The sequence below is a fragment of the Callospermophilus lateralis genome, chromosome 7 (assembly GCF_048772815.1).
Source record: "Callospermophilus lateralis isolate mCalLat2 chromosome 7, mCalLat2.hap1, whole genome shotgun sequence".
Lineage (NCBI taxonomy): Eukaryota > Metazoa > Chordata > Mammalia > Rodentia > Sciuridae > Callospermophilus > Callospermophilus lateralis.
In genome coordinates this window covers 136,181,038-136,204,188 of record NC_135311.1, presented here as the reverse complement: position 1 = coordinate 136,204,188, position 23,151 = coordinate 136,181,038, and the positions used below count along the sequence as shown (strand labels likewise).

The 23,151-nt window shown below is 60.8% G+C and overlaps 4 protein-coding genes across 8 annotated transcripts; 2 read left to right on the top strand and 2 right to left on the bottom strand.

The window, feature by feature from the left end:
- Positions 1-663: 663 nt before the first annotated feature.
- Fbxo2 (F-box protein 2) lies at positions 664-6,959 on the bottom strand. Of its 2 annotated transcripts, none has more exons than XM_076861288.2 (6): positions 6,866-6,959; positions 2,454-2,813; positions 1,944-2,073; positions 1,780-1,875; positions 1,234-1,369; positions 664-1,089 (listed from the first exon to the last, which is right to left on the bottom strand). In XM_076861288.2, the coding sequence occupies exons 1-6, from the start codon at positions 6,909-6,911 to the stop codon at positions 955-957; spliced, it is 903 nt and encodes a 300-aa protein (XP_076717403.2). In that variant the 5' UTR covers positions 6,912-6,959; the 3' UTR covers positions 664-954. The 2 variants fall into 2 exon arrangements, with proteins under 2 accessions (XP_076717403.2, XP_076717404.2); XM_076861289.2 differs by lacking the exon at positions 6,866-6,959 and adding an exon at positions 5,446-5,960.
- Positions 6,084-11,463, top strand: Fbxo44 (F-box protein 44). 3 transcript variants are annotated; one of them, XM_076861291.2, is made up of 6 exons: positions 6,084-6,170; positions 7,114-7,389; positions 8,745-8,871; positions 8,980-9,075; positions 9,181-9,316; positions 10,426-11,463. In XM_076861291.2, the coding sequence occupies exons 2-6, from the start codon at positions 7,125-7,127 to the stop codon at positions 10,567-10,569; spliced, it is 768 nt and encodes a 255-aa protein (XP_076717406.1). In that variant the 5' UTR covers positions 6,084-6,170; positions 7,114-7,124; the 3' UTR covers positions 10,570-11,463. The 3 variants fall into 3 exon arrangements, with proteins under 3 accessions (XP_076717406.1, XP_076717405.1, XP_076717407.1); XM_076861290.2 differs by having other exon boundaries at positions 7,103-7,389; XM_076861292.2 differs by lacking the exon at positions 8,980-9,075 and having other exon boundaries at positions 7,103-7,389; positions 8,745-8,842.
- Positions 11,464-12,198: 735 nt separating this feature from the next.
- Fbxo6 (F-box protein 6) lies at positions 12,199-18,309 on the top strand. Of its 2 annotated transcripts, none has more exons than XM_076863370.2 (6): positions 12,199-12,257; positions 14,052-14,346; positions 16,035-16,161; positions 16,651-16,746; positions 17,634-17,769; positions 17,901-18,309. In XM_076863370.2, the coding sequence occupies exons 2-6, from the start codon at positions 14,082-14,084 to the stop codon at positions 18,102-18,104; spliced, it is 828 nt and encodes a 275-aa protein (XP_076719485.1). In that variant the 5' UTR covers positions 12,199-12,257; positions 14,052-14,081; the 3' UTR covers positions 18,105-18,309. The 2 variants fall into 2 exon arrangements, with proteins under 2 accessions (XP_076719485.1, XP_076719484.1); XM_076863369.2 differs by lacking the exon at positions 12,199-12,257 and adding an exon at positions 12,503-12,585.
- A 98-nt stretch (positions 18,310-18,407) lies between these two features.
- Mad2l2 (mitotic arrest deficient 2 like 2) lies at positions 18,408-22,911 on the bottom strand. The gene is made up of 9 exons (XM_076863368.1): positions 22,810-22,911; positions 22,480-22,529; positions 22,276-22,394; positions 21,117-21,188; positions 20,499-20,599; positions 19,823-19,917; positions 19,473-19,546; positions 18,899-18,991; positions 18,408-18,732 (listed from the first exon to the last, which is right to left on the bottom strand). The coding sequence occupies exons 2-9, from the start codon at positions 22,517-22,519 to the stop codon at positions 18,691-18,693; spliced, it is 636 nt and encodes a 211-aa protein (XP_076719483.1). The 5' UTR covers positions 22,520-22,529; positions 22,810-22,911; the 3' UTR covers positions 18,408-18,690.
- Between the last annotated feature and the right edge of the window lie 240 nt (positions 22,912-23,151).

Genomic DNA, 23,151 nt, shown 5'->3' with positions numbered 1-23,151 from the left:
TGCACTGGCCCCAGCCAGTCACCCACTGCCCTTGGATGTCACTGGGTTCAAGAGCTGCTGGGAGGCTGGATCCAGAGGCTGGGCCAGGATCCACAGCCTAGCACACCCTTCATACCGCTCCTCCCCCAATTGGGAGACAGGGGCCAGCCCCTGGACAGGGCTTGGAAAATGACCACAAGACCAGAGACTAATGACTCCTGTCCAATCCCACACTGGGCCAGAAAGGACAGCTTGAAGAGGCCATGAAGGGGCAGGGAGGCCAGGCCACCCTCCCCACCCTCCACCACTCTCCTCTGTCCCTGGGCAGGGGAGCCCACCCTGTCTTCCAAAAGGGCGTAGGGGCGGGTGCAGCAAGGCCAGGAATGATCCCTTTGCCCACAGAGGCCTGGAGGGCAGCCCCCGGCCCTGTTCTGGCCTCTGGGCAGCTCGGGTGTCAGTCAGGCGCCAGGCCCAGCTCGCCACCTCCTGAGCCTCACAATTCCGTCTTTGTCCGGCCACTCTGCCCAGGCTCCATAGCAGCCCAAGGGCCCCTGGAAACCGGAGCAGCTGGAGCCCCACCAAGTATTTTTCCAAGCTGGGCCGGGGCCTCAGGAGACCAAGAAGGACGGGCAGGGAGAGGTGCCCATTCATCCGCAGTTCATTCATTCCCTCCTTGGACAAACAATATTTATTCTGCACCCCCTTTTGTGGCAGGCACGGTGCTGGGTGCGGGTTCAGCAGCAGGCCCGCGCCCCTCGGATCTTACACCCTAGAAGCGGCCGGCGACGACTAGCCGCCGCCGACAGAAGCGAATGTGAGCCAGCGAAGGCGCCGCGTGGGGCTGGGAGGGCGGCGGGGCGCGCACGGCGGGGCGAGGTGGGCACGGCTGGGCGAGGTGCTGGCGACTAAGTTAAGGCTTGTCCACCCCGGCCTCCGCGCCGCGGGGCAGGGCGGCTGGGGAGCAGCAGGGGGTTCTCAGGGCTCCACCCACACGCTGCTGTTGGTCACTCGCGCCCCGAACCAGCCCTTCCAATAGACGGAGTCCTGTCCCCCGTGTTCGAAGCGGACGTAGCGGACGCCAGGTCCGTAGTCGGTGAAGGTGTGGGAGATCTAGGGAGGACGCAGGGCGTCAGCCTCGCGGGCTGGTCCCGCGCGGCGACCCGCCTGCAGCCGCAGCTCGGTTCTCTGCAGGAGCGCGCCCCTTCGCCCGCCCGCGCCCGCCCGCGCCCGCCCAGGCGCCCCCGCCAGGTTCACCTCCATCCAGCCGTCCTCACTGTCCGGGGGAACCGCCACCTGGCCGCTGTTGAACTCGGCCAGCACGTCCTCGTGCTCCGACAGCAGCCTCACCGTGAGCTCGTACAAGCAGCCCGCGTCCCTGCGGCCCGAGTACCTGCCAGACAGAGTGCCGGGCCTGCTGGGCGCGGCTGGGGACCCGCCTTCTCCCACAGGTCTCCTGTGCGCCCAGGGTCCCTACCCCGCCGGAGTGCGACCAGCGACCCACTTCACAGATGAGGAAACCGAGGCCAAACAGAGAAAGGAACTGGCCCAAGATCCAAAACAAGGACTAAACCCCAGTTCGGCCAAAGCCAGCTCACAGAGTCACTTTGTTCAGACGGTGACTATTGACCTCCCTGTGCCAACATTTGAAACTCAGGCCGAGACGGCTTTCCACCCTTTCCTAAGAACTTGGAAGCTGTCAACGCTTGCAGACTTGTGGCCCCCGTGATCACAACACTAGAGGTGGTGTCCCCTCGGCTTTCCCCTCCCCATCCCAATCCATCCGTCCCCACTGACTCTCACCAGTCCTTCACCACGATGGCCGGCTGGGTGGTGTCCAGCAGCTCCTCCCAGTAGCCCTCAGCTTGCAGGTCAATGACTTGTGCTTTGCGACACCACCTGGAAGAACTGGAGTTAGGACGCAGAGGAGCCCCCCACACCCGCCCTCCCCCACACCATCTTCTTACTCAAAGGAGGAGGCGAAGTACTTCTGGACGCTCTCATCGTGGCTGAATTCCACCCCACTGTCTCCAGGCAGCTCCTCCACCCGCCAGCCATCCCCACCATGCTCCACGTCGCACCAGCCCTCCAAGTCTTCTGTAGGAACACGATGGCCCCACCCTGGTCACCCAGTGCCTGCTGAAGCTGCAGCAGGGCTGGCTCTCGCCACGACAGTGGGGACACCGTGAACGTGGTACTTTCACGGAATCAGGAGTGTGCAGACGATGGGGGGTGGAATGGTGGGCACTTCCTGATTCTTCCCTGGGATGGCTGTCCACAGGGCCAGTCCCACCCCCCCTGGGAAAGAGGCCCCCCAGGAGCAGGTGGCTGGGGAGCTGTTGGTAATAGTGCTAACAGGGGCTGCTGGGTGCTAGGCCCTGAGCCAAAGTCTTCATCTCATGTGACGCTGCGCCAGCAGGAGGGGCTGGCACTGATTGCCCGCTCCCCAGGCGCGGGGCCAGGGACGTCACCCTCACCTTCCCCGCACGGGTTGCGCAGCAGGTTGCGCCGCCGCTTGCTCAGAAAGTAGAACTGCTGCCAGTGGTCTCGCTCGTCGTCGCCGCCACCTTCGGGCACCAGCCCCTCCTGCTGGCACTTGAGCAGCCACAGGGGGGCGCCGTCCACCAGCTCCTTCCAGCGCAGGCACACCAGGCGGCAGGCCTGCACCAGCTCGGCGGCCGGCAGAGCGGCCAGCACGCGCAGGAGCAGCGGCTCGGGCAGCTCCGCCAGGTACGCCGCCGCCTCCTCCTCGCCTGATGCCTCTTCCTCCCCGGGCTGCTCCTCCTCGGCCTCCGCACACGCCTCCTCCGGCTGCTCCTCCGGCTGGCCCACGCTCTCTGTGACCAGGGGAGAGGCGGCTGTAACCTCCAGTGGTCCTCCTCCGCGCCCCAGATAGGCCCTCCACCCACCCTGGGGCAACCACAGCTGGGGACAGAGTTTCTGGGACTCCAGACCGAGGCACAGGGAGGAAGCCCAAGGGTGCAGAACTAAGATGGGTCCCCTAGGTCTGAATAATTGCCACATTGGTCTTTTTCCCCTGCTTGGCGGGAAACTCCACCCTTGAACAAATGACAGCAGCCATCCTACCGTAATTGATGGCTGCCATGGACAGGATTGTCCCAGAGCAACCCCTTCAGTCCTCCTAAACACCCTCCAGGACCCCTGCTCCCCTCCCCTCCTTCTGGAAGCCTTCCGAACTTCCCCTTAGTACATTCTCTCACAGCCCAAGTTCAGAGGCCTCCCAGGGCTTCCTAGCTTTTGTTTGGGGTATGATGAACATTTTCTGTACTAGGCTGACTTCACCCAAGGGCCAGAATCAGGTCTGGGAGACACCATCCCGCCCGGTACTCTCCGGAGCTTGTGTTTATCAGGCACTTAGCCAACGTCAAGTGCTGTTTTTAGACATTTCAATTATTCTAGAATCAGCAGAATCTTGAGCCCATGGCTGCCCCTATTTCATTGATGAGGAAACTGAGGCACAGAGCAGTGATCCACAGCTAATGAGTAGCTGGACCTGTGTTGGAGCCCACTCTGGCTCTAGAGCCACCTTTGACCACACTGTCCCAACAAAATAATGTGTTGGGTTATTTTTTAGGCCCAGTTGTGGTTTTGATTTTCCAAGTGAAAACAGACAGGCTCAGAGATGCGAAGTGACTTGCTAAAGGTAATGCTAGGATAGGTAATATTAGACCTGAAGATTAGGGGCTGGAGACCCACTGTCCCCAACCAGCCACTGCTGAGTGACTTGGGGGTGGGAAGTAGTATATCAAACAAGAAAATGTTCTAGGGGCTTGGGAAAGGAAGTTTTTGTCACCCGTTCTTTTTCCATCCCTGACCCTCAGTTTTCTCATCTGGAAATGGTCATCCTGATGGTGCTGATGTTCACATCCCCCAAGGAGCAGGGGAGGACATTGTGAACTGGAAGGCAGAGGGCAGATGTCAGCAGTGGCCGGCTGGACCATCTCTTGGATCCTAGCCCACCTCTGCTGGGCCACGGAAGCCTTGAGTAAGCAGATGCAGTGCCCAGGAGCTCTGGAGGAGGGACAGCTAGTTGCGGGGAGGCCACCACTCTCAGAACTAAGATGAGGAGTTCCTGAAGGTTGGGCCCTGGAAAGCCAAGGTGGCGGTGGGGGAAGGGACAGGTAGCAGAGCCTACACCCAAGTCTGATGTCACCAGCACCTCCAGCTCGGGTTGACCTCCATCTCAGAGCTCAGTGCGCACAGTGAGGCCTCAGGAACTCAGTGAACCTTACTAAGTGCTGCCCTTTCTCTTCTTTGTGGTTAGCATTTTAGGGTCACATTTTAATGATATATGGGTTCACCCCTTCCCTTTGGCAAAGAGAAAACTGAGGCCCAGAGAGGCTGAGCAGCTTCTCCAGGTCACACTGCAGAAAGGAAAATGCCTGGCCATTCTGCTGCCCGCAGCTCTCTGGGGAGTTGGGCCCAGTGTCCTCACCTCTCCACACACACCTGCCCTGCCCCAGCCCCAGTGGACACCTGATGCTCCCCCGAAAGGTGCACCTTGCCCAGTCCTCTCTCCTGGCCCCCTGGTCTGGCACTGAGGCTCCGGATCTGATTACAGCCCCCTACCCCCACTCTCGCTCACACAACTCCTCACATTGTTGCTGGAGGAAAGTTACCTGGGCCTGGAAGCTGCTTCCAGGCTGATTCACTCACCTGGATGGGCCCCTGGAGTCCACAGGAATAACTGGGCCCTGGGAAAAACCAGGCCCAGGCCTGGTAAAGAGTGTGACATGGGGGGGTGGGGGCACAGATTGGGAGGGGAATGCAGGAGCTGGAATTTCAGAGCCAGGAGAGGGGGCCTGGCCTGCCAAAAGCCACCCACTAGGTGAAGAAATTGGGTGAGGGCAAACTGCAGGGAGGTCTTGTCCCCACCCTGACTCAGCAGGCGACCCCTACAGGCCCAACAGGAAGCTGGAGGAATGGGGGAGGGTCTTTGGTGCTAGGAAAGATGACTGGGCAATCTGGAGGACCTGAGGTGGGGAGCGGCCCCTCAGTTCCTCCTCAAGGCTCGTCTAGTCCCACTAGGCATCCTGCCACCCAGAGGCAGCCCCAGGGGAAGACTGAAATGGGTGGGGAGAGGCTAGTAACCCCAAGAAACCCGTAGGGTCCAGGCAGCTGACGGGCCACAGCGGACAAACGGAAGAAGCTGATGGAAGAAAAAAGCTTGGGGGCTCCTCCGCCCAGAAGCCCCCCAGCCCCACAAACCCTCAGGAAGCAGGTGGAACGGGGGAGTCCAATGCCAGTTTTGGAACCCAGCAGTCCTCCCTCCCTGCCTATCGCTCCTCAAGGCCTCCCGCCTCGAGGCGGTCCCAAGGGCTTTGCTTGCGTGAAACTTTGCGCGCCGGCTCTCGGGGACCCGCGCTCTCCGAGGACCCTCGGGGGCACTCGCCCGCCTGCCCTGTCTCCCCTCCCGGGCTGGAGCGAGCGGGTCCAGGCGGCGGCTACCTGGGTCACCGTCTCCGTCCATCGCTGCGGAGCGCGGTCGCGGGAGGAGGAGGAGCCGGAGCGCTGCGGGTGCCGAGTCTCGCGGCGGCGGCGAGGAGTCCAGCCGCGCTCGAGACCGGGGCGCCCGGGCGGCAGCGCCTCTTAAAGGTCCCCGCGCTCGCCCCGCCCCGCCTTTGGCCGGGCGCCCGGCCGCCCCGCAGTCCCCGCGTCGGGCCGGAGGCCTGAGGCTGCGGGTTCTTGGGTGGACCCGGGAGGCCGGCAAAGGTCAGAGTCGGTCTTTTGATTGGGGGATGGGGGTCCGAGGTGGGGTGTCGCGCAGCTCGCCCCTGCGGTGGCAGCGGGACGAGGCGGCGAGGGGGCAGGGAGAGCCTGGTCCTGCGGGGCGCGAGGCCTGGGCGGAGTAGGGGGTGGGAGGCTCCTTCCGCCCCGCGCAGGTAATTTTCCTACGCGGCGGCGGCGGGGCGCGTCCCCGGCTGGAGCGGCGCGGGGAGGGGAGAGGAGGGGAGCAGGGAGAGGAGCGGTGCAGGGAGAGAAGGGGAGCAGGGGCGTGGCGGGGCCTGGAGGGAGTGGGCGTGGTCTGGCGGGGACGGGGCGGGGCCTTGCGGAGGCGGGGCTTTGATGGGCGGGGCCTACTGGCGGGGCGGGGCCGCATCCTCGGCGACCGCAGGCCCAGGCTGCGCAGCCCGGGAGGCCGAGCAGGACCGCGTAGCGGCCAACGAGCGCAGGTGACCCGCGGGTGGGGACGCGGAGCGCCGTGGGGAGGGGGCGCGGCCGTGGGCGCTGGGCTGCGGGTTCCGTGGCTCTCGCCGTGCCGCAGTGCGCTCGGGGAGGCTCGGCGCCGACCAGGCCCAGGCCGCGGGGTTTGTCCCAGCGCCGCAGGGCGACCGCCCACCGCGACAGGGCCGGGAGCGCGAGCTGAGGTCGCCTTGGACGCGCTGAGGTCCGGTCCCGACTTTGGTGGGAATGGGGCGCCACAGTCGCGCTGGGGGGCTGGGGCTGAGCCTAGCCATGGGGTGGGGGCGGGGAGGTAGGCAGGGCCCTGGCCCTTGGCCCACCTCTCCAGTCCCAGCTAGGCAGGGCATTTCTCTGTGATCTTGGGAAAGTCGCCGAGCCCCTTGGACCTTGTGAGGACAGTGATTTGTATCCCCAGCGCCCTCCAGCGTTGCCCCCTCCTCTCCTCTGGAGAGGGAGAGCATGAAGAAGACCTGGACAGGCTCAGGTGCCCTGTGCTGGGCACTGTTATTCCTCCTCTAAAGACGGGCCTATTGAAAAAGGGCAGCCCTAGAATCAGAAAGGACCGGGCTCCTTCTCCCCTCTGCCCCTGTCTGCATGACCTTGGGCAGTTCCTTCAACCTCTCTGGACCTCCCTAGTCTCCCTAGAGGTGGTTCTGAGGTGTCAGTGAAAAAAAACAGAACCCACCTTGTGTTGAGCACCTGCTGTGTCCCATGCTTCTTAGACTGCCCATGACCCCTGGAAGGAAGGACTGTTCTTGGCCAAATTTAGAGGAGGAGACTGATGAAGTTCAGGCAGGCACAGTGACTTTCCTGACACAGTCAAAGACAGCTGGGATGGGAACCTCCACCACTATTGGGTGCTGCAAATAGCGGGTTCTGGGGAGAGGGCCAGGTCTGTAGTGCGGCTTTTCAATAACCACAGCGGGTGTCCAGAAGCTACCGCCATGGCCGTGGGCAACATCAACGAACTGCCCGAGAACATCCTGCTGGAGCTGTTCACACACGTGCCTGCCCGCCAGCTGCTGCTGCGCTGCCGCCTGGTCTGCAGCCTCTGGCGAGACCTCATCGACCTGGTGACCCTCTGGAAGCGCAAGTGCCTGCGCGAGGGCTTCATCACCGAGGACTGGGACCAGCCTGTGGCCGACTGGAAGATCTTCTACTTCCTCCGTAGCCTCCACAGGAACCTCCTGCACAACCCGTGTGCTGAAGGTGGGTGAGAGGGGTCTGTGTGCCCCAACACACACGGTAGCAGCTGACACATACAGACCACTTCCTGTAGCTAAGTCCTTTTATGCTCTCGCCATAACCCTTAGAGGTGGGCAGTGTCCATGCACCCATTTTTCAGGTGGACAGACTGGGGCCAAGGGTGGTGTTTCTTATTCGACTCTCACAATTATTTCTCCAGTGACCTTCCCTAGGAAAGGAACTGTTGTCCAGTGGGGACTGATTGTGCCCAAGACATAAGTTGGAGGCACATTTTTTGGGCCTCATTTTCAGACTCTAGCCTGGGACTCCTAGGACTGTCCTAGAGGACATGGGCTTCTGCTTATAGAAGAGGGGACACCCAGTCTTTCCAGCATGGTGCCCCCACAGGCAAAACAAGGCTTCCACAGCCACCCCCTTCTTCCTTCGTCACGTTGTAACTTGTCGTGCGGACCCGGGTGGGAGGGCAACCTTGTGCTCTGTTCCATGGTCAAATTCTAGTGTCAAGTGGTGACAAAACAGCTGCTGCCAGCTGTGCAGAGCTTCCAGGTGCCGCCTCCCTCGCCCCCACCCTCCCAGCATGTTCTTCTTGACCAGTGTTTGGCAAAACATGGCCTTCGAACCAGATGTGGCCAAGGAGTGAAGAGAAACCTCACATTTTACAAAGATTATTTAAAAAAAAAAAAAAAAAAAAAAGGAAGCAAGAAAAAAAAACCCTGTGTGACAGAAATGGCACAGGGCACCAAAAGCTAAATATGTGCCACTCTGCAGGAGATGCTTCCCGTCCCATCCTTTTTTCTTTTCTTTTTTCTTTTTTTTGGTACCTGAGTTGAACCCAGGGACACTCATCCACTGAGCAACATCCCAGCTCTTTTTTATATTTTATTTAGAGACAGGGTCTTGCTGAGTTGCTTAGGGCCTCACTAAATTGCTGAGGCTGGCTTTGAACTCATAATCCTCCTGCCTCAGCCTCCTGAACCACTGGGATTACAGGCTTGTGCCACTGCACCCAGTATCTTCCCATTCTTGACTACAGTTTACAGAGATGACTAAAGCTCAGAGAGTGAAAGTAACTTGTCTAAGATCACACAGCCTAGTATTGTTAGAGCTCATCTGAGACCAGGGTCTGTGTGGCCCTTGACACAGAAGGGGTCTGGTGGGTTTTGCCCCGGACTCTCAATGGAAATCACTTACCTAGGCTCAGACACAGGAAGCACCTGTGGAGGGCAGTATTGATCTGCAGTGACCCACAGCATGGGGCTGGAGGGGCTGCTGAGACCCAGGGAGAAGAGTGGGGAGGAAGGGCCTTGGGAGCAGGTGGCCACTGTCTTCCCTGCGTGGTGAATTCGGCTTTCCCACAGAGGGCTTTGAGTTCTGGAGCCTGGATGTGAACGGAGGCGATGAGTGGAAGGTGGAGGACCTTTCCAAAGACCAGCGGAAGGAGTTCCCCAATGACCAGGTCAAGAAATACTTCGTGACTTCTTATTAGTAAGATCGGGGGTCTGGGCGGGGGGAGCCCAAGTCACTTCACCCTGGGGTCTCTCCCGCCCCTGGGAGGGACAGTCCCAGCCCCGTCCCACCCTCCACCGCCCCCAGCACCTGCCTCAAGTCCCAGGTGGTGGACCTCAAGGCTGAAGGGTATTGGGAGGAGCTGATGGACACCACCCGACCGGACATCCAGGTCAAGGACTGGTGAGTGCCCGGGGCGAGGGTCTGGGTGGGGCCTGCCACTCCGGCGCCCCACCCCCACCCTGCCCCCGCTCTCCCAGGCCCTCATGGGCCTCCCTCTGCCCACAGGTTCGCAGCCAGGCCAGACTGCGGGTCCAAGTACCAGCTGTGCGTCCAGCTCCTGTCCTCTGCGCACGCCCCTCTGGGGACCTTCCAGCCAGACCCAGTGATGATCCAGCAGAAGAGCGACGCCCGATGGAGGGAGGTGCGTGGCCTGGTGGGCAGGGGCGGGCCCAGGGCTCCCACTGCAGGGCTCAGAGCCAGCCGCCTCCCGCCTGGGCCCATCTGCTGCCTGGACTAGTCTTCCCTCAGAAAAGGAGGAAGTCAGTGACCAGGGACGCCCTTAGACAGCAAGCTGGGCAGGGGCAGCTCCCAAGATCAAACTGTCCAGAAGGGCTGCCACAGATGACCGCTCTCAGCTGTGACCGCAGAGGGTCCCCGCTCACAGCAGCGTAACCCGGGCCTTCTTGATTCCTCGGGCTCTGACCCCGTTTTACGTCCAAAGCGCAGGTCTCCGCTCGGGGTCCTGAGGGTCCCCCGTCCTGCTCGGCTTGCGTGCGTTTACCTGGACACAGTCCCGTGGTGAGCTGAGCAGCACTTGGGTCGCCTAGACGGGCACCTGGGTCACCTAGACAAGCCCGGGCCCTGTGAAGCAGCCAGGTACAGAGTCCTTAGGCTTCACCAGCCTCTGTCACTGCCACTCAGCCTTCCACCTGCTGTCACCATGGGACCAGGCACAGCTATTCCAGTCACGTGATGGACAGAGACAGGCGGTGGTCCACAGGCGGTTGCTGGGTCCCCGGGAGCTTGCTGCAGTGTGGAAATGCTGTCCGCACCGCCCGTGCGCTAGCCAAGGGCCGCACAGGACGCTGACCCCTAGCCAAGGGCCGCACAGGACGCTGGCCCCTAGGAGCCGCTCCCGGGCGGCTGAGGGGCTGCAGTGTTAATCTTACTCTGTTTTTATCACTTTACTTTTTTATTTTACTGGTGCTAAGGATCCAACCCAGCGCCTCACACACGCTAGGCGAGCGCTCTGCCCTGAGCCCCCGCCCCAGCCCCCGTATCGTGTGCTTTTTAGCCTGGCCATGCACCGACACTGTCAGGTCCTTTGGGCCCAGTGGCCTGGGCGGGATTTCGCTGTTTGACAGATGAGGAAGGCAAGTCACAGAGCGAGACCATCTGCCCCAGGCACAGAGCGGGGTCTGGAGCTCCTGGTCCATCCTGGAGACTGGACCGCGGCTCCCCAGCCCCCACCCAGCAGTGCCACTGGGAGTGGCCCTGACCTCTGGCCTCCCTCTGCCTGCCCCACCCCAGGTCTCCCACACCTTCTCCAACTACCCTCCCGGCGTCCGCTACATCTGGTTTCAGCACGGCGGCGTGGACACCCACTACTGGGCCGGCTGGTACGGCCCGAGGGTCACCAACAGCAGCATCACCATCGGGCCCCCGCTGCCCTGACACCCCCTGGCCCCCCATCAACTGAACCCTGACTGGTAAACTGCTGTCAGAGGAGGGCTGAGTTTGGGAAGGGGAGGCGGAAGCCAGGTGTCCCCAGCCTTTCAGTGTGTCCCTGCCCCTACTCACCTCTTCTCTGTGGAGCCTCTGGATTTGGGCAGCTGCCCCATGCTGGGGACCCGCTCCCCGCTGAGGTCCCAACCTGAACAATTGCAGGGGCGGCCTAACTGGGTCCCTCCGAGAGACGGAGCCCTGAGGGCAGGGAGCAGGGCATCCCCAGGCTTCCTGGACAGGGGTCTCCAGCTAGAACGCTGGGCCACGTCTGCCTGTACCTCTCCCTGGCCCTTTCTCCCTGGGTCCTTTGGGGGTCTTTGGAGCAGGAGCAGGCAAGACACCTGTCATATTTGTGACAGCCGTTCACAATGACAGATCTGAAAGATGACAGGTCTGAGAAGCAGAGGCAGGCTCTGCCAGCCACTTCTGCCCTGTGGCCACCCCTGACCCTCACTCTGCCTGCTCACCAAAGGTGGCTCAGCCCCAGGCTCTGGCCTGGTCTGAGGTGACAAGCCAGGCCCCAGGTAGGGTGGCTGCAGGCGGGTGTGGGCTGCCCTTACCATCACCGAAGCCCCGCCGCCAGGTGGGTCCTAGGGGACAGGGTGACTCAGGCTAGGTGGGGGCAAGGTGGGGACACGTGAACCTTGGATGAGTAGGGTAGATGGTTTTCAGGGACCAGCTGTCCACCTCCAGCCCTGGCTAGGCTCCCTACAACTTGGAAATTATTCCAGCCCAGCACTACCCCCCCAAAGTAAAACCCACCCACAGCAGTGCCCCACCAAGGACAGCAGTGTCCTCCTGACCTTGCCTGCCGCATGCTGCCGAATAAAAGTGTTCCAGCCAGCCTGTGCCCTGTGGCTTCTGGAGGGAAAGACAAACTTCTTGGGTGCCCTTCCTGGACCTGCAGAGGCTCTAGTGTGGCTTCTGTCCAAAGTAGAGAGGGGCTGGTATTTCTGGAATCAGCTCCTCACAGGCCTGGTGGTGGGGCAGACCCCTCAACAGACTGCACTCCTGCAGCCTCGGGCACCACAGCGTCCACAGGGCTGGGCCCGTGGATGGGCTTCTCTGGGCAGCCCTTGGCACACCTGCTGCTGGGAGCAGTGCCACTGTTGACATTGGATGAGGCCACAGCATTTGAAGTTGTGCTTAGCATACAGGGAGGTGCTTAGTGAGTACTTGTTAAATTTATGACACTCAATTATGAGTTAATTAGGGCCCTGCTAGGTGGGACCAAAGGGGAAAAAGACACCTTCCATGGAGAAGGCGCAGCCCTGACTGGAGCGATGCTGCTGGGCCAGCCCTCGTGCAGCGCTCAGCCTGTGCAACCCTCTCAGCCGTCTGAAATGGGTGCTTGATAAATTGTTGTGAGTTAACAACGAAGGAAAAAAAAAAAAAAACACACACACAAGAGGTTTTTATCTTTGCATCAGCTGAGGCTTACAAAAAGCCCAGCCCAAACCCAAAATGTCAGCTCTGGCCCTCCGGGGAGGGGGCCACGAATCCAGGGAGAAGAACTGGCCCCACCTCCAACGTGTGCGGTAAACAGGTGAAAAGAAGTCTAAGGCGTGGCCAGCGCGGGACAGGACCGAGTCCCAGCCGACTGGGCTTCCCCAGCAGAAGGAGGAAGCGGGGAAGAGGTGGGTGCCGGCTGCCGAGCTGACCACCGCCTGGAGAGGGAGACTCAGGCTCGGGAAACGCCGGCAGCCGCGAGATCCCGGGAGGCGCGGCCCCCACCCCGGCCGCGAGACGCCAGGATGGTCTTCGCCGAGCGCCTCCGGGTGGCGCGGCGGGCCCGGGGGACCCCAGGCTCCTCTTCGGGCTGGCGGGCGGGGGTGGGGGCGCGGGCGGCGGCCCGAGCGCGGCGCGTGACGCCGGCGGACGGGGCGGGGCGAGAGCGGACGGCGCCGGCGAGGCGCAGGCCCCAGGCTGACCGGAGCTGCCGCCGCCGAGCGGCCCCGCGCCCAGGTCGCGGCCCAGGGGGACGGGGCGGGAAGGGGCGGCGCGCGCGGGAGGGCACCGGGCGGCCACCGGACCCGCGGACGCCGGCCGGGGAGGGGGCGCGGGCGGGGCGGGTCCCTCGGCGGCGCCCCGGCGCGCGGACCGCAACTGGACCCACCGCGTCCGGCCCTCCCCGCCCGGCGCCGCGGGAGAGGGGCGCTGCGGGCACCTAGGAGCCCGCCCCGGAGGCGGCGTCCTGGCCGGCGCGAGTGCGCACGGGAAACGTCGCGGCGACCTCGGAACCGCCCCGCGGGGCGGGTGGCCGGGGACTTGGAAGGGGACTCGGAGGCGGGGCAGAGCGCCACCGAAGCCCGAGACCGACCCGGCGCCGCGCGCTCCAGGGCGCCCCCGCCTGGCGCTCGTTTGGTGCTTTTGGAAGTTGGGGGCATTTTGAAGTTGACGTTGCGCAGTTTCAAGCCCGGGGTGGGAAGAGCTGGCCACCGTGCTGGCCTGGTGGCGATTTTCCGCCAGGGATTTTCGCACAAGGCACCGGCACCTTGTCTGCTGTAGTTTGTTCCCCGCCCACTGAAATGCTGCTCCCCCAGGAGCCAGGGTGCGCATCCCTCTGCAATCTGGGATGGGAGTTTCACAAGACTAGGCAGCTCTTTTGGCCACGTCTGTGCCAAATCAGAAGAAGCTAGCGAGTTTCTCTTCTGATCCATGGTTGGAGAACTCTGTCCCCAGATGTCAGCAGACCAGGCTCATCAGAGTGACAGTGCAGAGCCTACCCCCACCCACCGGAGCCCCCAGGCTACAGATTTCCCAGTGGCCTGGCCAGACACACCAAGGCAGCCCAGCCACCGCTGCAGGGTCGCTCCGGGTGTGTTTCCTCATCTGAATTCCAGGCCAAAGGGAGCGGTTTGGGAAAGGGAAGCTGTTTGCAGCAGCAGCCCCTCCCCAAGGAACATTAGTCAGTGGCTGGAAGCTGGATTTCTGTATTCTGAATTCACAGTAGTGCAGGACCATCACCAAACCTTCGCAGAACCTGCATACAACAGGTGGCCCCAGCAAACTCTTAGGACAGGTCACCCAGGCACCTGGCTTCAGAATTGAGCAGTTATTTTATAGTTGGGGGTGGGGTTTGAAAACAATATTTTTTTTTTTTTTTTTTTTTTTTTGAGCTACAAGTCACTACCTTGCCCAGGCTGATCTTGAACTCCTGGGGTTGTTGTCCTCCTGCCTCAGCCTTTGAAGCCAAGTAGCTGGGGCCATCAAGGTGGGCTGCCGTGCCCTGCTCTGTGCCTAAAACCTTACTTTTATTTACTCTTCCAAATGTGTGTAAACGGGACCACCCCTGTGCAATGGGAAGACCCTGGGAATGCTCCCTAACCCCTTGTTTTCACAAAAGAGGAAACAGGAGTGGAGAAGAGCCAGTCCTTTGGATCTCAGGGTCCACCTGGCTGCTCTGGGCTCATCACCACTGTCCCCTGCAGGCCCTTGTGTGCACACTACCCTCCACCACCATGGCCCTGGTCAGCATCAACGAGCTGCCCGAGAACATCCTGCTGGAGCTGTTCACGCATGTGCCTGCCCGCCAGCTGCTGCTGCACTGCCGGCCCGTCTGCAGCCTCTGGCGAGACCTCATCGACCTTGTGACCCTCTGGAAGCGCAAATGCCTGCGCGAGGGCTTTGTCACAGAGGACTGGGACCAGCCCGTGTCCGACTGGAAGATCTTCTACTTTCTGTGCAGCCTCCGCAGGAACCTCCTACGCAACCCGTGTGCTGAAGGTGGGCTGGGGCTACCACGGCGCTGGCTCCTTGGCTTTTCTGAACCTCAGGGCACTTGCACTTGCTATTCCAGTCCCCTAACACCTTGGCTCCTCTCCATTCTTCAGGTCTCAGTTCAGAGACCTGCCCTGACCTCCCATCTAAACACAGTGCCTCCCACCTATTGCCTACCGTTTACCGCCCCGTAGCAGCACTGTTCACACTACAGTTTTCTCCCCTCTGGTACAAACTTGAAGTTCCAGAGGCCCTAATGAGCCACTGTACAGTGCCCACAAAGATGCCGTCGCGTGGCAGGTGCCCAGAGGTGTTCGCTGGATGAACACGCTGCAGATCCGCCTGTCCCCTTAGCTCAGCACAAGCTGCCTTGCTCTCCAGGGCCTTCTCTGCACCCGGCACTTGTCTAAGGATATTCCAGATGTGGTAACCCTCCTCTGCAAAAAGTGAGGATCCAGAGGTGACTCCAGTCATAGTTTGAGACCCACGTGTCGCCTGTAGTACATTTGTGTTTTCCAGGGGGCTTCTTGTGTCTGTTTCCTCCTTCCTTCACTTAGCACCTACCATGCCCAGAGCACCAGGCTCCTTTCAGGACACAGTGGCGATTAAGAGGCCTCATCTGGGCACTTAGGTCATTTTCCACTGGTTTTCTCTTCGTCCTCATTGGCCTTGAAGGCAGCTCCATTTGCTAGGCGGGTGCTGTGGGCCCTGAGATGACTTGCCCTGAGATCTGGAAGTGGCAGTCTTGAGATCCCTTCCGGACTAACAAAGGCTCAGGCCCTCTCAGAGGCCCACTGCCAGTGCCCAGCCTTCTTCCTGCCTGCTCCAGATTCTGTCCATAAGCTGCCCACTCAGCCAATGGGGCCTCCCAGAGCCTGGGGCTGGGCCTGCATCTGGCAGCAGTCACCCCAGGCTTGCCTGGACCTTCCCTGGGCCTAAGCTCAGACCAGCATAGCCCCCGTGGTTCTGCATTACTCTCTTGGTTCTCTCTTGGGAAACCCCCAGGCCACATGGGGGCCAGGTGTGTGGGCTCCCGTTGGGTGAGCAGTATGGAAAAGCTGCGGTGGCGACGGCCTGGGCAGCCTCAGCCGAGGGGCACTGTCGCCTGCTCAGCTCCTCTGAGCTCAGTGTGAGGAGGAGGCGCCCGGCACCTGCTGAGCCCACCCGATGGAGGTCCTTGAACACAGGGTTCCTGCAGCCACTAGACCAGGGTGCCTGTCCCCACTGGCCACTTTTGCCACGGTAGAGTCATATTGGAATAACAAGTTCCCTGAAACCCTCCAGCCAGTCCTCCTGGATTGTGGATTGTGGTTATGCAGTTAATTGACATCCTCTTCCTCCTGGACGTCAGGGGAGGCCAGTGGTCAAGTGAGTGGCGTGCACTGATGGAACTCACATCAGTCCTGGGGACCAAGCACTCTCACAGGCTCTTTTGAGATTTAATTTTAAGAACTGAACTGCACCTTAGGAGCCAAGCCAGATCAGAACAGAGCGGGAGGGAATGAGTCCAGGTCAGAGCCCAGCACGGGGACCCAGGTGGGAATGTACTGGGGGCCCTGAGGCACAGGTGAGATGCTCTTCAGCTGGTGGGGGACTGACCCTGGCTGCAGTGTCACTGGCCTGAAAGCCGGACAGCTGGGGAAGGTGGGCCTCAGCTTTCCGCAGGGATCTCACCTCAGTTCCATTTCTCCTAGAGGATATGGGGTCTTGGCGAATCGACTCCAATGGGGGGGACCACTGGAAGGTGGAGAGCCTCCCTGGAGAGCATGGCACAGATTTTCCTGACCCCCAAGTCAAGAAGTACTTTGTCACCTCCTACGGGTAAGTCGGGCTGAAGCCAGCAGGCTTGGGTTGAGGGCTGAGGACCAGGACACCTTTGCAAACCTCAGGCCTACCTGAGGGCCTCAGGAAGCTTGGGGGAGGCAGTTCCCAGACACATTCAGAGCCCACAGCTTCCTGGAGCCAGTAAGCTTCATGTCCAGGCAGGGGGAGAGGAGTTTCAGGCCGCCAGGAGTTCACGGGGCAGTAGGGTAAGGCAGGGTGTCCACCGGCGGTCCTGATCTAGGAGTGGAGTCATAGAAGGCCCTCCACAGCCACCAGGAGACTGGGCCTTTCAACTGGGATCAGATGCTGCCCAGGCCCAAGCAGGTCACATCACCTACATGTTGTTTCCCATGGGTCTGCCCCCAAGTGGACGCTGGAGTCCTGCAGCGGTTGAGAGCAGCCCCTGGGTTCCTGGGCCACCTCACTGGGCCCACAGAGTCTTGCATAGCACGTCTGGGTGTGACAGCCTTGCCCTTTGTTCCTCAGCATGTGCCTCAAGTCCCAGCTGGTGGACCTCAAGGCCGAGGGCTACTGGGAGGAGCTGCTGGACACATTCCGGCCTGAAATCGTGGTGAAGGACTGGTGAGTGGGGCCCAAGGCCAGTGTCTCCACCATGCACCCTCTCCCTCCCCTCCTGCCATAGTCACTGGGTCAGAGAGCCTATGGTGAGCGCCCCCTGCTGTGCCAGCAGCATCCTGGGGGCTAGGGCTGCCTGTCTAGGGACCCAACACCCAGTCCCCTTCCCTTTCCACAATGTAGTCAGCAAGACACTTTGGCCCGTTTGCAGGCGGGAGACTGAGGCCTATGGATGAAAATAGTCACTAAAGCCTGGGAGTAGCAGGGGACGCTGCCCTCTGGATTCTGTGGGCACCTCCACACACTTTCTGAATTTACAGCTTTGGGGACAGGGCTCGGCCTCAGGCATGCTCTGCACCTGCTCTGCCACCGGCTGCACCCGCCCATCCCACGGCACTTGCCAGGGCTCCTGCCCACACAGAACTGTGAGGCACTGGCTTGGGCCATGCAGAAGCAGGGCACTAGGTCCAGCAGGTCCCAGGGCCACCTCTGAGAGAGAAGGGGTGATGTTTGAAGGGTGGCTGAACTGAGGAGAGGTGAGCTCTGCCAGCCCCCACCACACAGGTCCCCAACTTGAATGTTCTGGGCCACTGTGACACAGGTGACACAGCTTAGACAGATGGTGCCTTGGTCTCTGTAGATGACCTTTTTGTTTTGGGGTCAGATCTTTAGTAGAATGCTCAAAGGTTGCCCGTTTTCTCAAATGGGGTTAACTAAGGCTCCCCATGGATAGACTGCACCCCAGGGCACAGGGAGTGCCAAGGCCAGCTGGGCCTCCTGGGCAGAGCAGCTGGCAGAGGGAGCAAGCTCAGGTCCTGGGCTTGGCCTGCCCCCGCCCCCAGGGCAGCCTTCAGTGGCTCTTGATGGCAGCTGAACCCCCCCACCGCCCCCAGGTTCGCTGCCAGGGCCGACTGTGGCTGCTCCTACCACATCCGGGTGCAGCTGGCCTCCGCCGACTACATCGTCTTGGCCTCCTTCGAGCCCCCACCCGTGACTGTCCATCAGTGGAACGACGCGACATGGACAGAGGTGAGGCCTCACCTGCTGCCCACCCTTCTCCCAGCGCCAGGATGGCAGCAAACAGGGGCGGGACCTGGCTGGAGGAGGGTCACCCCTCTTCATCCCCGTCCCCAGTAACCGTGGCTACCTCCTCTCCCCAGGTCTCCCACACCTTCTCTGACTACCCTCCAGGCGTCCGCCACATCCTGTTCCAGCACGGGGGCAAGGACACCCAGTTCTGGGCAGGCTGGTATGGGCCCCGTGTCACTAACAGCAGCATCATCATCAGCCCCAAGACCAGCAGGAGCCTGGCTCCCTCCGGGACTCTGCCTGAGACACTGCAGGGACAGGGGGAGGCTTCCTAGTGTCCCTTCCCACTTCATCTCCATGGGCCAGAGGACAGCCTGTGGTCATCTGCAGCTATCCGTCCATCTTCTGTCCAGGACAAAGGGAGGGTCCCTCCAGGCAAGAGCTGAGCCTGTAGTGCGCAGTGAGGTCCCTGCCCCGGAGCTCCAGCCCCAGTTCCAGCCTTGGGCAGATGTTTTGTCAAAATAAATGTTTCCAGTAAAACCAGCCTGGGCTTGAGTTTACAGGTGGGGTGGGGTGCTGGCACCCCGACAGAGAAGCAGCCCAGGCTGGCTCGCTGCACTTGTCCCTGCTCTAGTTAGTGACAGCCCAGTCAGCCCTTGGGGCCCTTTTATTGAAGTAACTCACAGCACAGTATTTGAGACAGACAGTGTTGGCCAGCCGAAGCCAAGAGACCAAGATATCACAGTCCCAGTGTCCCGACTGCCCTTCTAGGGAGGCCTTGTCCATGGAGGCCACCAGCCTGAGCAGTCCTGGGCTGGAGGTGGCATCTGTACACAGAGGCAGTAAGAGCACTTGGAGTCTGGGTGGCCCTGCAGCGCTGCCCTGGGCTGGGGACCCCCTCATCAGGGTAGCAGGTGCACCTCAGCTACTTTTGTGAGCTCGTTCTTCCACGTAGAGCTGCATCTAATGAGAAGAAGCAGGCAGCCTCAGTGAGGGCCACTGCCACCCCCTGGCAAGCTCACAGGTGGCAGGTGGCCTCTGCCCAAGTGGAGGGAGGGGGAAGGGGATGGAACCTCCCTAGTCCTCTTCCAAGCCTGGGCTCTGGGCTGGACCTCCTCTGCCAGCTCACCTTTAAGATGTCTGATGTCATGGTCTTCAAGGGGATCAGCCGGGGGTCGTGCATGTGGACGTCCTGCTCATCTGCCAGGATCCAGGGGAAGTCCTAGGAAGGTGACCCACAAAGAGGGGTGGGACAGTGGGACCCTGGCCAGCCCTCCCTTTGCAAACCCTCCCCTCCAGAGCTGGGGTCCTCAGAATCCCTGGGGAGCTACTGGCAATGTAGATTCATGGGCTTCCCCACCAGGAAGGCTGGAACCTCTTGTGATTTCCAAGCCTCAAGCACTGAATCTGAAATGGGTGGGTAAGGACCCCTCCCTTGAGAACCCCACTTCAGAAGAGGCAAGATGAGCTGGCAGCCCCTGCATGTGGCTCCATCTGGGCTCCTCTCTGCTCTGGGTGCCCAGATGGAGCAGGACCAGGCACACAGCCACACAATTAACACTCATGGGAACCTGCCGGGTGCCAGGCACTGCTGCCAGCACCCGAGGACAAGAGCCACAACACACTCATGCCTGCAGCTGTGGCATCGTGCTTCAGAGCCCCCCAGTGGCCATTCTGTCCCTGCCAGACTGGTCTCATCTCACCTTAATGACCTGGATCTTCTCCATATTGCGGGTGGCAGCTTCTCTCGTGTGCACCAGAACTGTGAAGGTGCAGCCTGGAGAGGCGAGAGTCTGATCAAGGCTGAGCCACCAGGAGCTTGCCCTGGGCCCAGCCCTGTCCCACCTCCCCAGCTGGCTCAGAAACCCCATGGTGCAGAGTGTGCGCTGAGGGCTAAGAGGGGACACAGTCGCTAGAAGGCTGAAGCCAGGTGGAGTCAATCAGGGAAGCTCCCAGGAGGTGGGCACGAAGGTCAAGACCAGGGTTGGTATAGCCAAACAGGGAACAGAGCAACCCAAGGCAGCCAGGGACACACTAGGGGGAGGTCACCGACCTGGGGGGTTGTGGTCCAGGACAGCATCACACACGCTGATCTTCAGGATGAAGGCTCGGAGCAGCTGCTCCACGTGGGACAGCAGAGAGTCAGAGCTGAGAGCAAGAGGAGGTCTCCAGTTACACAGGCACCCTTCCTCCAGGCCCAGAGCCCCTGCAGTGTCCTTGAGGATGCCAGCCCAGCCCCCCACCCCCGACACAATGGAGGAAGAGCACAGGGACCTCCCAGGCGGTTCCAGTGGAGTCAGGCAGCAGAGCCAGGATGCAGCCAGGACTCTGCACACCAGGCCAGAAGGGGAAGGGCTTGTCTGGGGCCATGCGGCCAGTGGAAACAGGTTGGTGCCAGGTCCAGTGCCGACCTCCGATAGGAAGCATTTGAGTGCCCAAAGCCAACTTCTAGTTCACTACGGACTGATGCTAAGTTGGGAAACTGGGGCACTCTGGACCTTGGTGTCTCCACAGAATGAGGTCAGGACTAGCAGTCACCAATGCTAGGATTTTTAAGTGCAACCATGACAACTGTGTACTGTCCACAAAGATGTAGCCACCCATGTCTCAAGAAATGGCACATCTTGCCAATTTCTCCTCTCAGGTGGTCAGAGGCTGCCTTCAGTGGGGTAGAGGGGTCACTGCTCCAGGTCACAGCCAGCCAGCAGGTGGCAGGGACAGCAGCCCACCTGATGGACAGCAGCGGAGGCTGAGTGATCTCAAAGACGAACTTCTCCACCGGGCGGTGCTCCTTGTCCAAGATCACCACCACCACCTTCTCCACGTCATTCTGCAAGGACAGGCACCAGAGCTCCAGAGCTGGGCACTCTACCCTGCCCCCCTGCCCCTCCCTGCCCAAGGAAGGGTAGCAAAGGGTACTCCCTGGCCACCTCCACCATTAGCCCAAGGCTCCTGAAAGCCCAGAGAGTGGCACCCCAGGACACGAGAGGTGCAGCTGGGAGGAGAGGGTGGCGCCATGGAGGCCCAGGAAGCCTAAGACCAGGACAGGAAGGAAAGGCAAGCCTGGGGCCCCAGCCAGACAGAACTTATGGTGGGGGCAGACATGGCAGGAACTCAGACCCTCTGGGGCAGCCCCCATTCGGCCAGCCCAGCTAGCCCAGGCTCCAGCCCCCCGCAGAAGGCTCCCCAAATGTGGCCCACATGCCCTGGGGCCTGTCCATCGGTAGGGAGTGCAGGGAACAGGATTCTGGGTATTAGAGCCATGGAGGCCCACAGAGTCTCAGCATCACTCCACTCAAGAGGAACAGACTGGGGTGTCGGGGTGGAAGGGCCTGGTGTCCCCTCACCTTCTCCAGAAGTGGCTTGACACAGTGCAGTGTGTCCTGGATGTACTGGTTCAGCTCCGGGTGACAGGACATCTGCATACAACCCCACACGGCTGCTGAGGCCAGAAGCACGGGGGAAAACTGACACGCCACCCGACCGCTTGCCTTTGAACAGAAACCCAGCAGCTCCCCAGGGCTCCCTGCCCAAGAGATCTGGCTTCCCTTCATGGGGCTAAAAATTATGAGTTTATCCATGGTAAAGAAAAGTTCAAAGAATAATTCAGTCTCAACACTAGCATTTAATGGAACATTAGGAATGGGATTTTCAAAGAGTCCGAAAAGTCCCTAAAATTGTGCACCAAGTTATATTTGTGCCCATGGCCATTTTCTCAGAGAATCTCAACAAACTTAATCAGAGTTTGAAAATTAAGCACTAAGGAGCTGTGTGGCTTTGGGAAAATTAGTTAACTTTTCTGAGCTTCAATTATTTCATCTCTTAAGTCTTAAGTACACACCTAGGACATATTGGTTGTTATTTGGCTTTTCCTTTTCCCTGTATAACCTTTAAGTTTGTACCACTTCCAATATCCAGTGGTCATGTATTCTAATGTGCCTTCTATGGAACAGGCACTTTAGGGATTGGATATAGCACAGCATGTTTACTGCTTTATCTGCCTTTTAACCTTAAACACCCATTAAAGAGCCAATGAATGGGGAAGAAAGTGCTGGAAACTTCTGGGAATCCTCTCCCCAAACTAAGGCTCCCCTCTGGCTGGCTGGTTGGCTGAGGAGCTAGCTAGTTCCCTCACCCTGTGGAACCCAGGGCCTTGCACAAACTAGGCAAGCACTCTACCACTAAGCTGCAACCCAGCCCTTTTTTATTTTGAGACAGGGTCTCACTAAGCTGTCCAGGCTGGCCTTGAATGTGCAATCCTCCTGCCTCAGCGTTCTGAGGAGCTGTATGTCACCATGCTGGCTGCAGGAGCTCTTTTAGAATAGGCCCCCAGGACAACTCTAATTTGAGGTTCTGTAACTTCTGGCAAGGGGAAGGCCAGGGAAAGCTCTACAGTAACTGCAGGGCTACCAGAAAGAGGAGGCCTGATGGTGGCGGGATAAAATTCTTTTACCCACTCTGAGATTCTGGGGCCACCAGGGGCCCAACCCTGCGGTGTGCGCTCACCTGGACCGGAACGTTGTACTTCTTGCGTTTCTGGAAGATGCCCACGGGGTAGACCTCGCGCACGTAGAGGATTAGGTGCACGGCCACCTCCAGGAACTCGCAGAGCACGTCGGCCACCACTGTAAAAGGGGACACTCGCCGGTGCTCCGGGGAAGCCCGAAGCCCAGACCCCTCCCTCTGGGTCTGCCGGTCTGGCCTCCCTACCTTGGCCAAAGTTGAGGTCCTGTCGCGTGAGTGTGGTCATCTTCCGCGGCCTGGAGGGGCGGGGCGCAGGGGGTAAACCAAGGAACCAGGCCGCAGGGCGCGGGGCCCCCACGGCCCGGGACTCCCTCTGCGCCCCGATCGACCCTCGCCCGGCTGTCTCCGGGGACAGGGAAGCCCGAGCGGCGCCCGCAGGAGGACAGGGCCGCACACGCGGAGGGAACCTGCTCGCCGTGCAGGGTTGGGCGCACAGCGCAGCACGCGGAAGGCGGCACCGGGTCGGAACCAGTAGCGCCCGCGCCGAGGATCCCGCTCCCCGCCCCTCCCCGATACCGGCTGCGGCCTCGCTTCCCGCCGCGGCTAGGGTCCGGGCCCCAATGCGGGAGCCAACCGCCCGGCAGCTACCGCCTCCGGCTCAGCCCGCGGCCTCGGCGCCGCTCGGTGACGTACACGGCGCTCGGGAGCCTCCGGCCACGCCCACCCCCGGCGCTGGCCAACCCCGGCCTCGCTGGGCGGGTCCGACTGCAGGGGGCGGAGCCTTCCTGGGAGGGGCTCGAAAGGAAAGGGGCGGGACCCAACTTGGGTGGCCGCGCTGCTACCAGCCGGGAAGTTGAGACCCGCCTTCGACTTCAGATGGGTGCGACTAAAGATAACTGTGGTCCCCACTTCTGGTCG

What these genes read in the sequence shown, in the direction of transcription:
- Fbxo2 (XM_076861288.2), bottom strand. Translation starts at nt 6,911, where the DNA reads ATGGGCAGTCTAAGAAGCATGGGACACAGCAGGTGCTCAACACAAG. An exon ending in GCGCAACCCGTGCGGGGAAG is followed by an intron (nt 2,074 to 2,453) that starts GTGAGGGTGACG and finishes GTGTTCCTACAG; the next exon opens with AAGACTTGGAGGGCTGGTGC. An exon ending in GCCATCGTGGTGAAGGACTG is followed by an intron (nt 1,370 to 1,779) that starts GTGAGAGTCAGT and finishes TCTGTCTGGCAG; the next exon opens with GTACTCGGGCCGCAGGGACG.
- Fbxo44 (XM_076861291.2), top strand. Translation starts at nt 7,125, where the DNA reads ATGGCCGTGGGCAACATCAACGAACTGCCCGAGAACATCCTGCTGGAG. An exon ending in GCACAACCCGTGTGCTGAAG is followed by an intron (nt 7,390 to 8,744) that starts GTGGGTGAGAGG and finishes GCTTTCCCACAG; the next exon opens with AGGGCTTTGAGTTCTGGAGC. An exon ending in TACTTCGTGACTTCTTATTA is followed by an intron (nt 8,872 to 8,979) that starts GTAAGATCGGGG and finishes CACCGCCCCCAG; the next exon opens with CACCTGCCTCAAGTCCCAGG.
- Fbxo6 (XM_076863370.2), top strand. Translation starts at nt 14,082, where the DNA reads ATGGCCCTGGTCAGCATCAACGAGCTGCCCGAGAACATCCTGCTGGAG. An exon ending in ACGCAACCCGTGTGCTGAAG is followed by an intron (nt 14,347 to 16,034) that starts GTGGGCTGGGGC and finishes CATTTCTCCTAG; the next exon opens with AGGATATGGGGTCTTGGCGA. An exon ending in TACTTTGTCACCTCCTACGG is followed by an intron (nt 16,162 to 16,650) that starts GTAAGTCGGGCT and finishes TTTGTTCCTCAG; the next exon opens with CATGTGCCTCAAGTCCCAGC.
- Mad2l2 (XM_076863368.1), bottom strand. Translation starts at nt 22,519, where the DNA reads ATGACCACACTCACGCGACAGGACCTCAACTTTGGCCAAG. An exon ending in AGTACAACGTTCCGGTCCAG is followed by an intron (nt 21,189 to 22,275) that starts GTGAGCGCACAC and finishes GGTTGTATGCAG; the next exon opens with ATGTCCTGTCACCCGGAGCT. An exon ending in TCAAGCCACTTCTGGAGAAG is followed by an intron (nt 20,600 to 21,116) that starts GTGAGGGGACAC and finishes CTGTCCTTGCAG; the next exon opens with AATGACGTGGAGAAGGTGGT.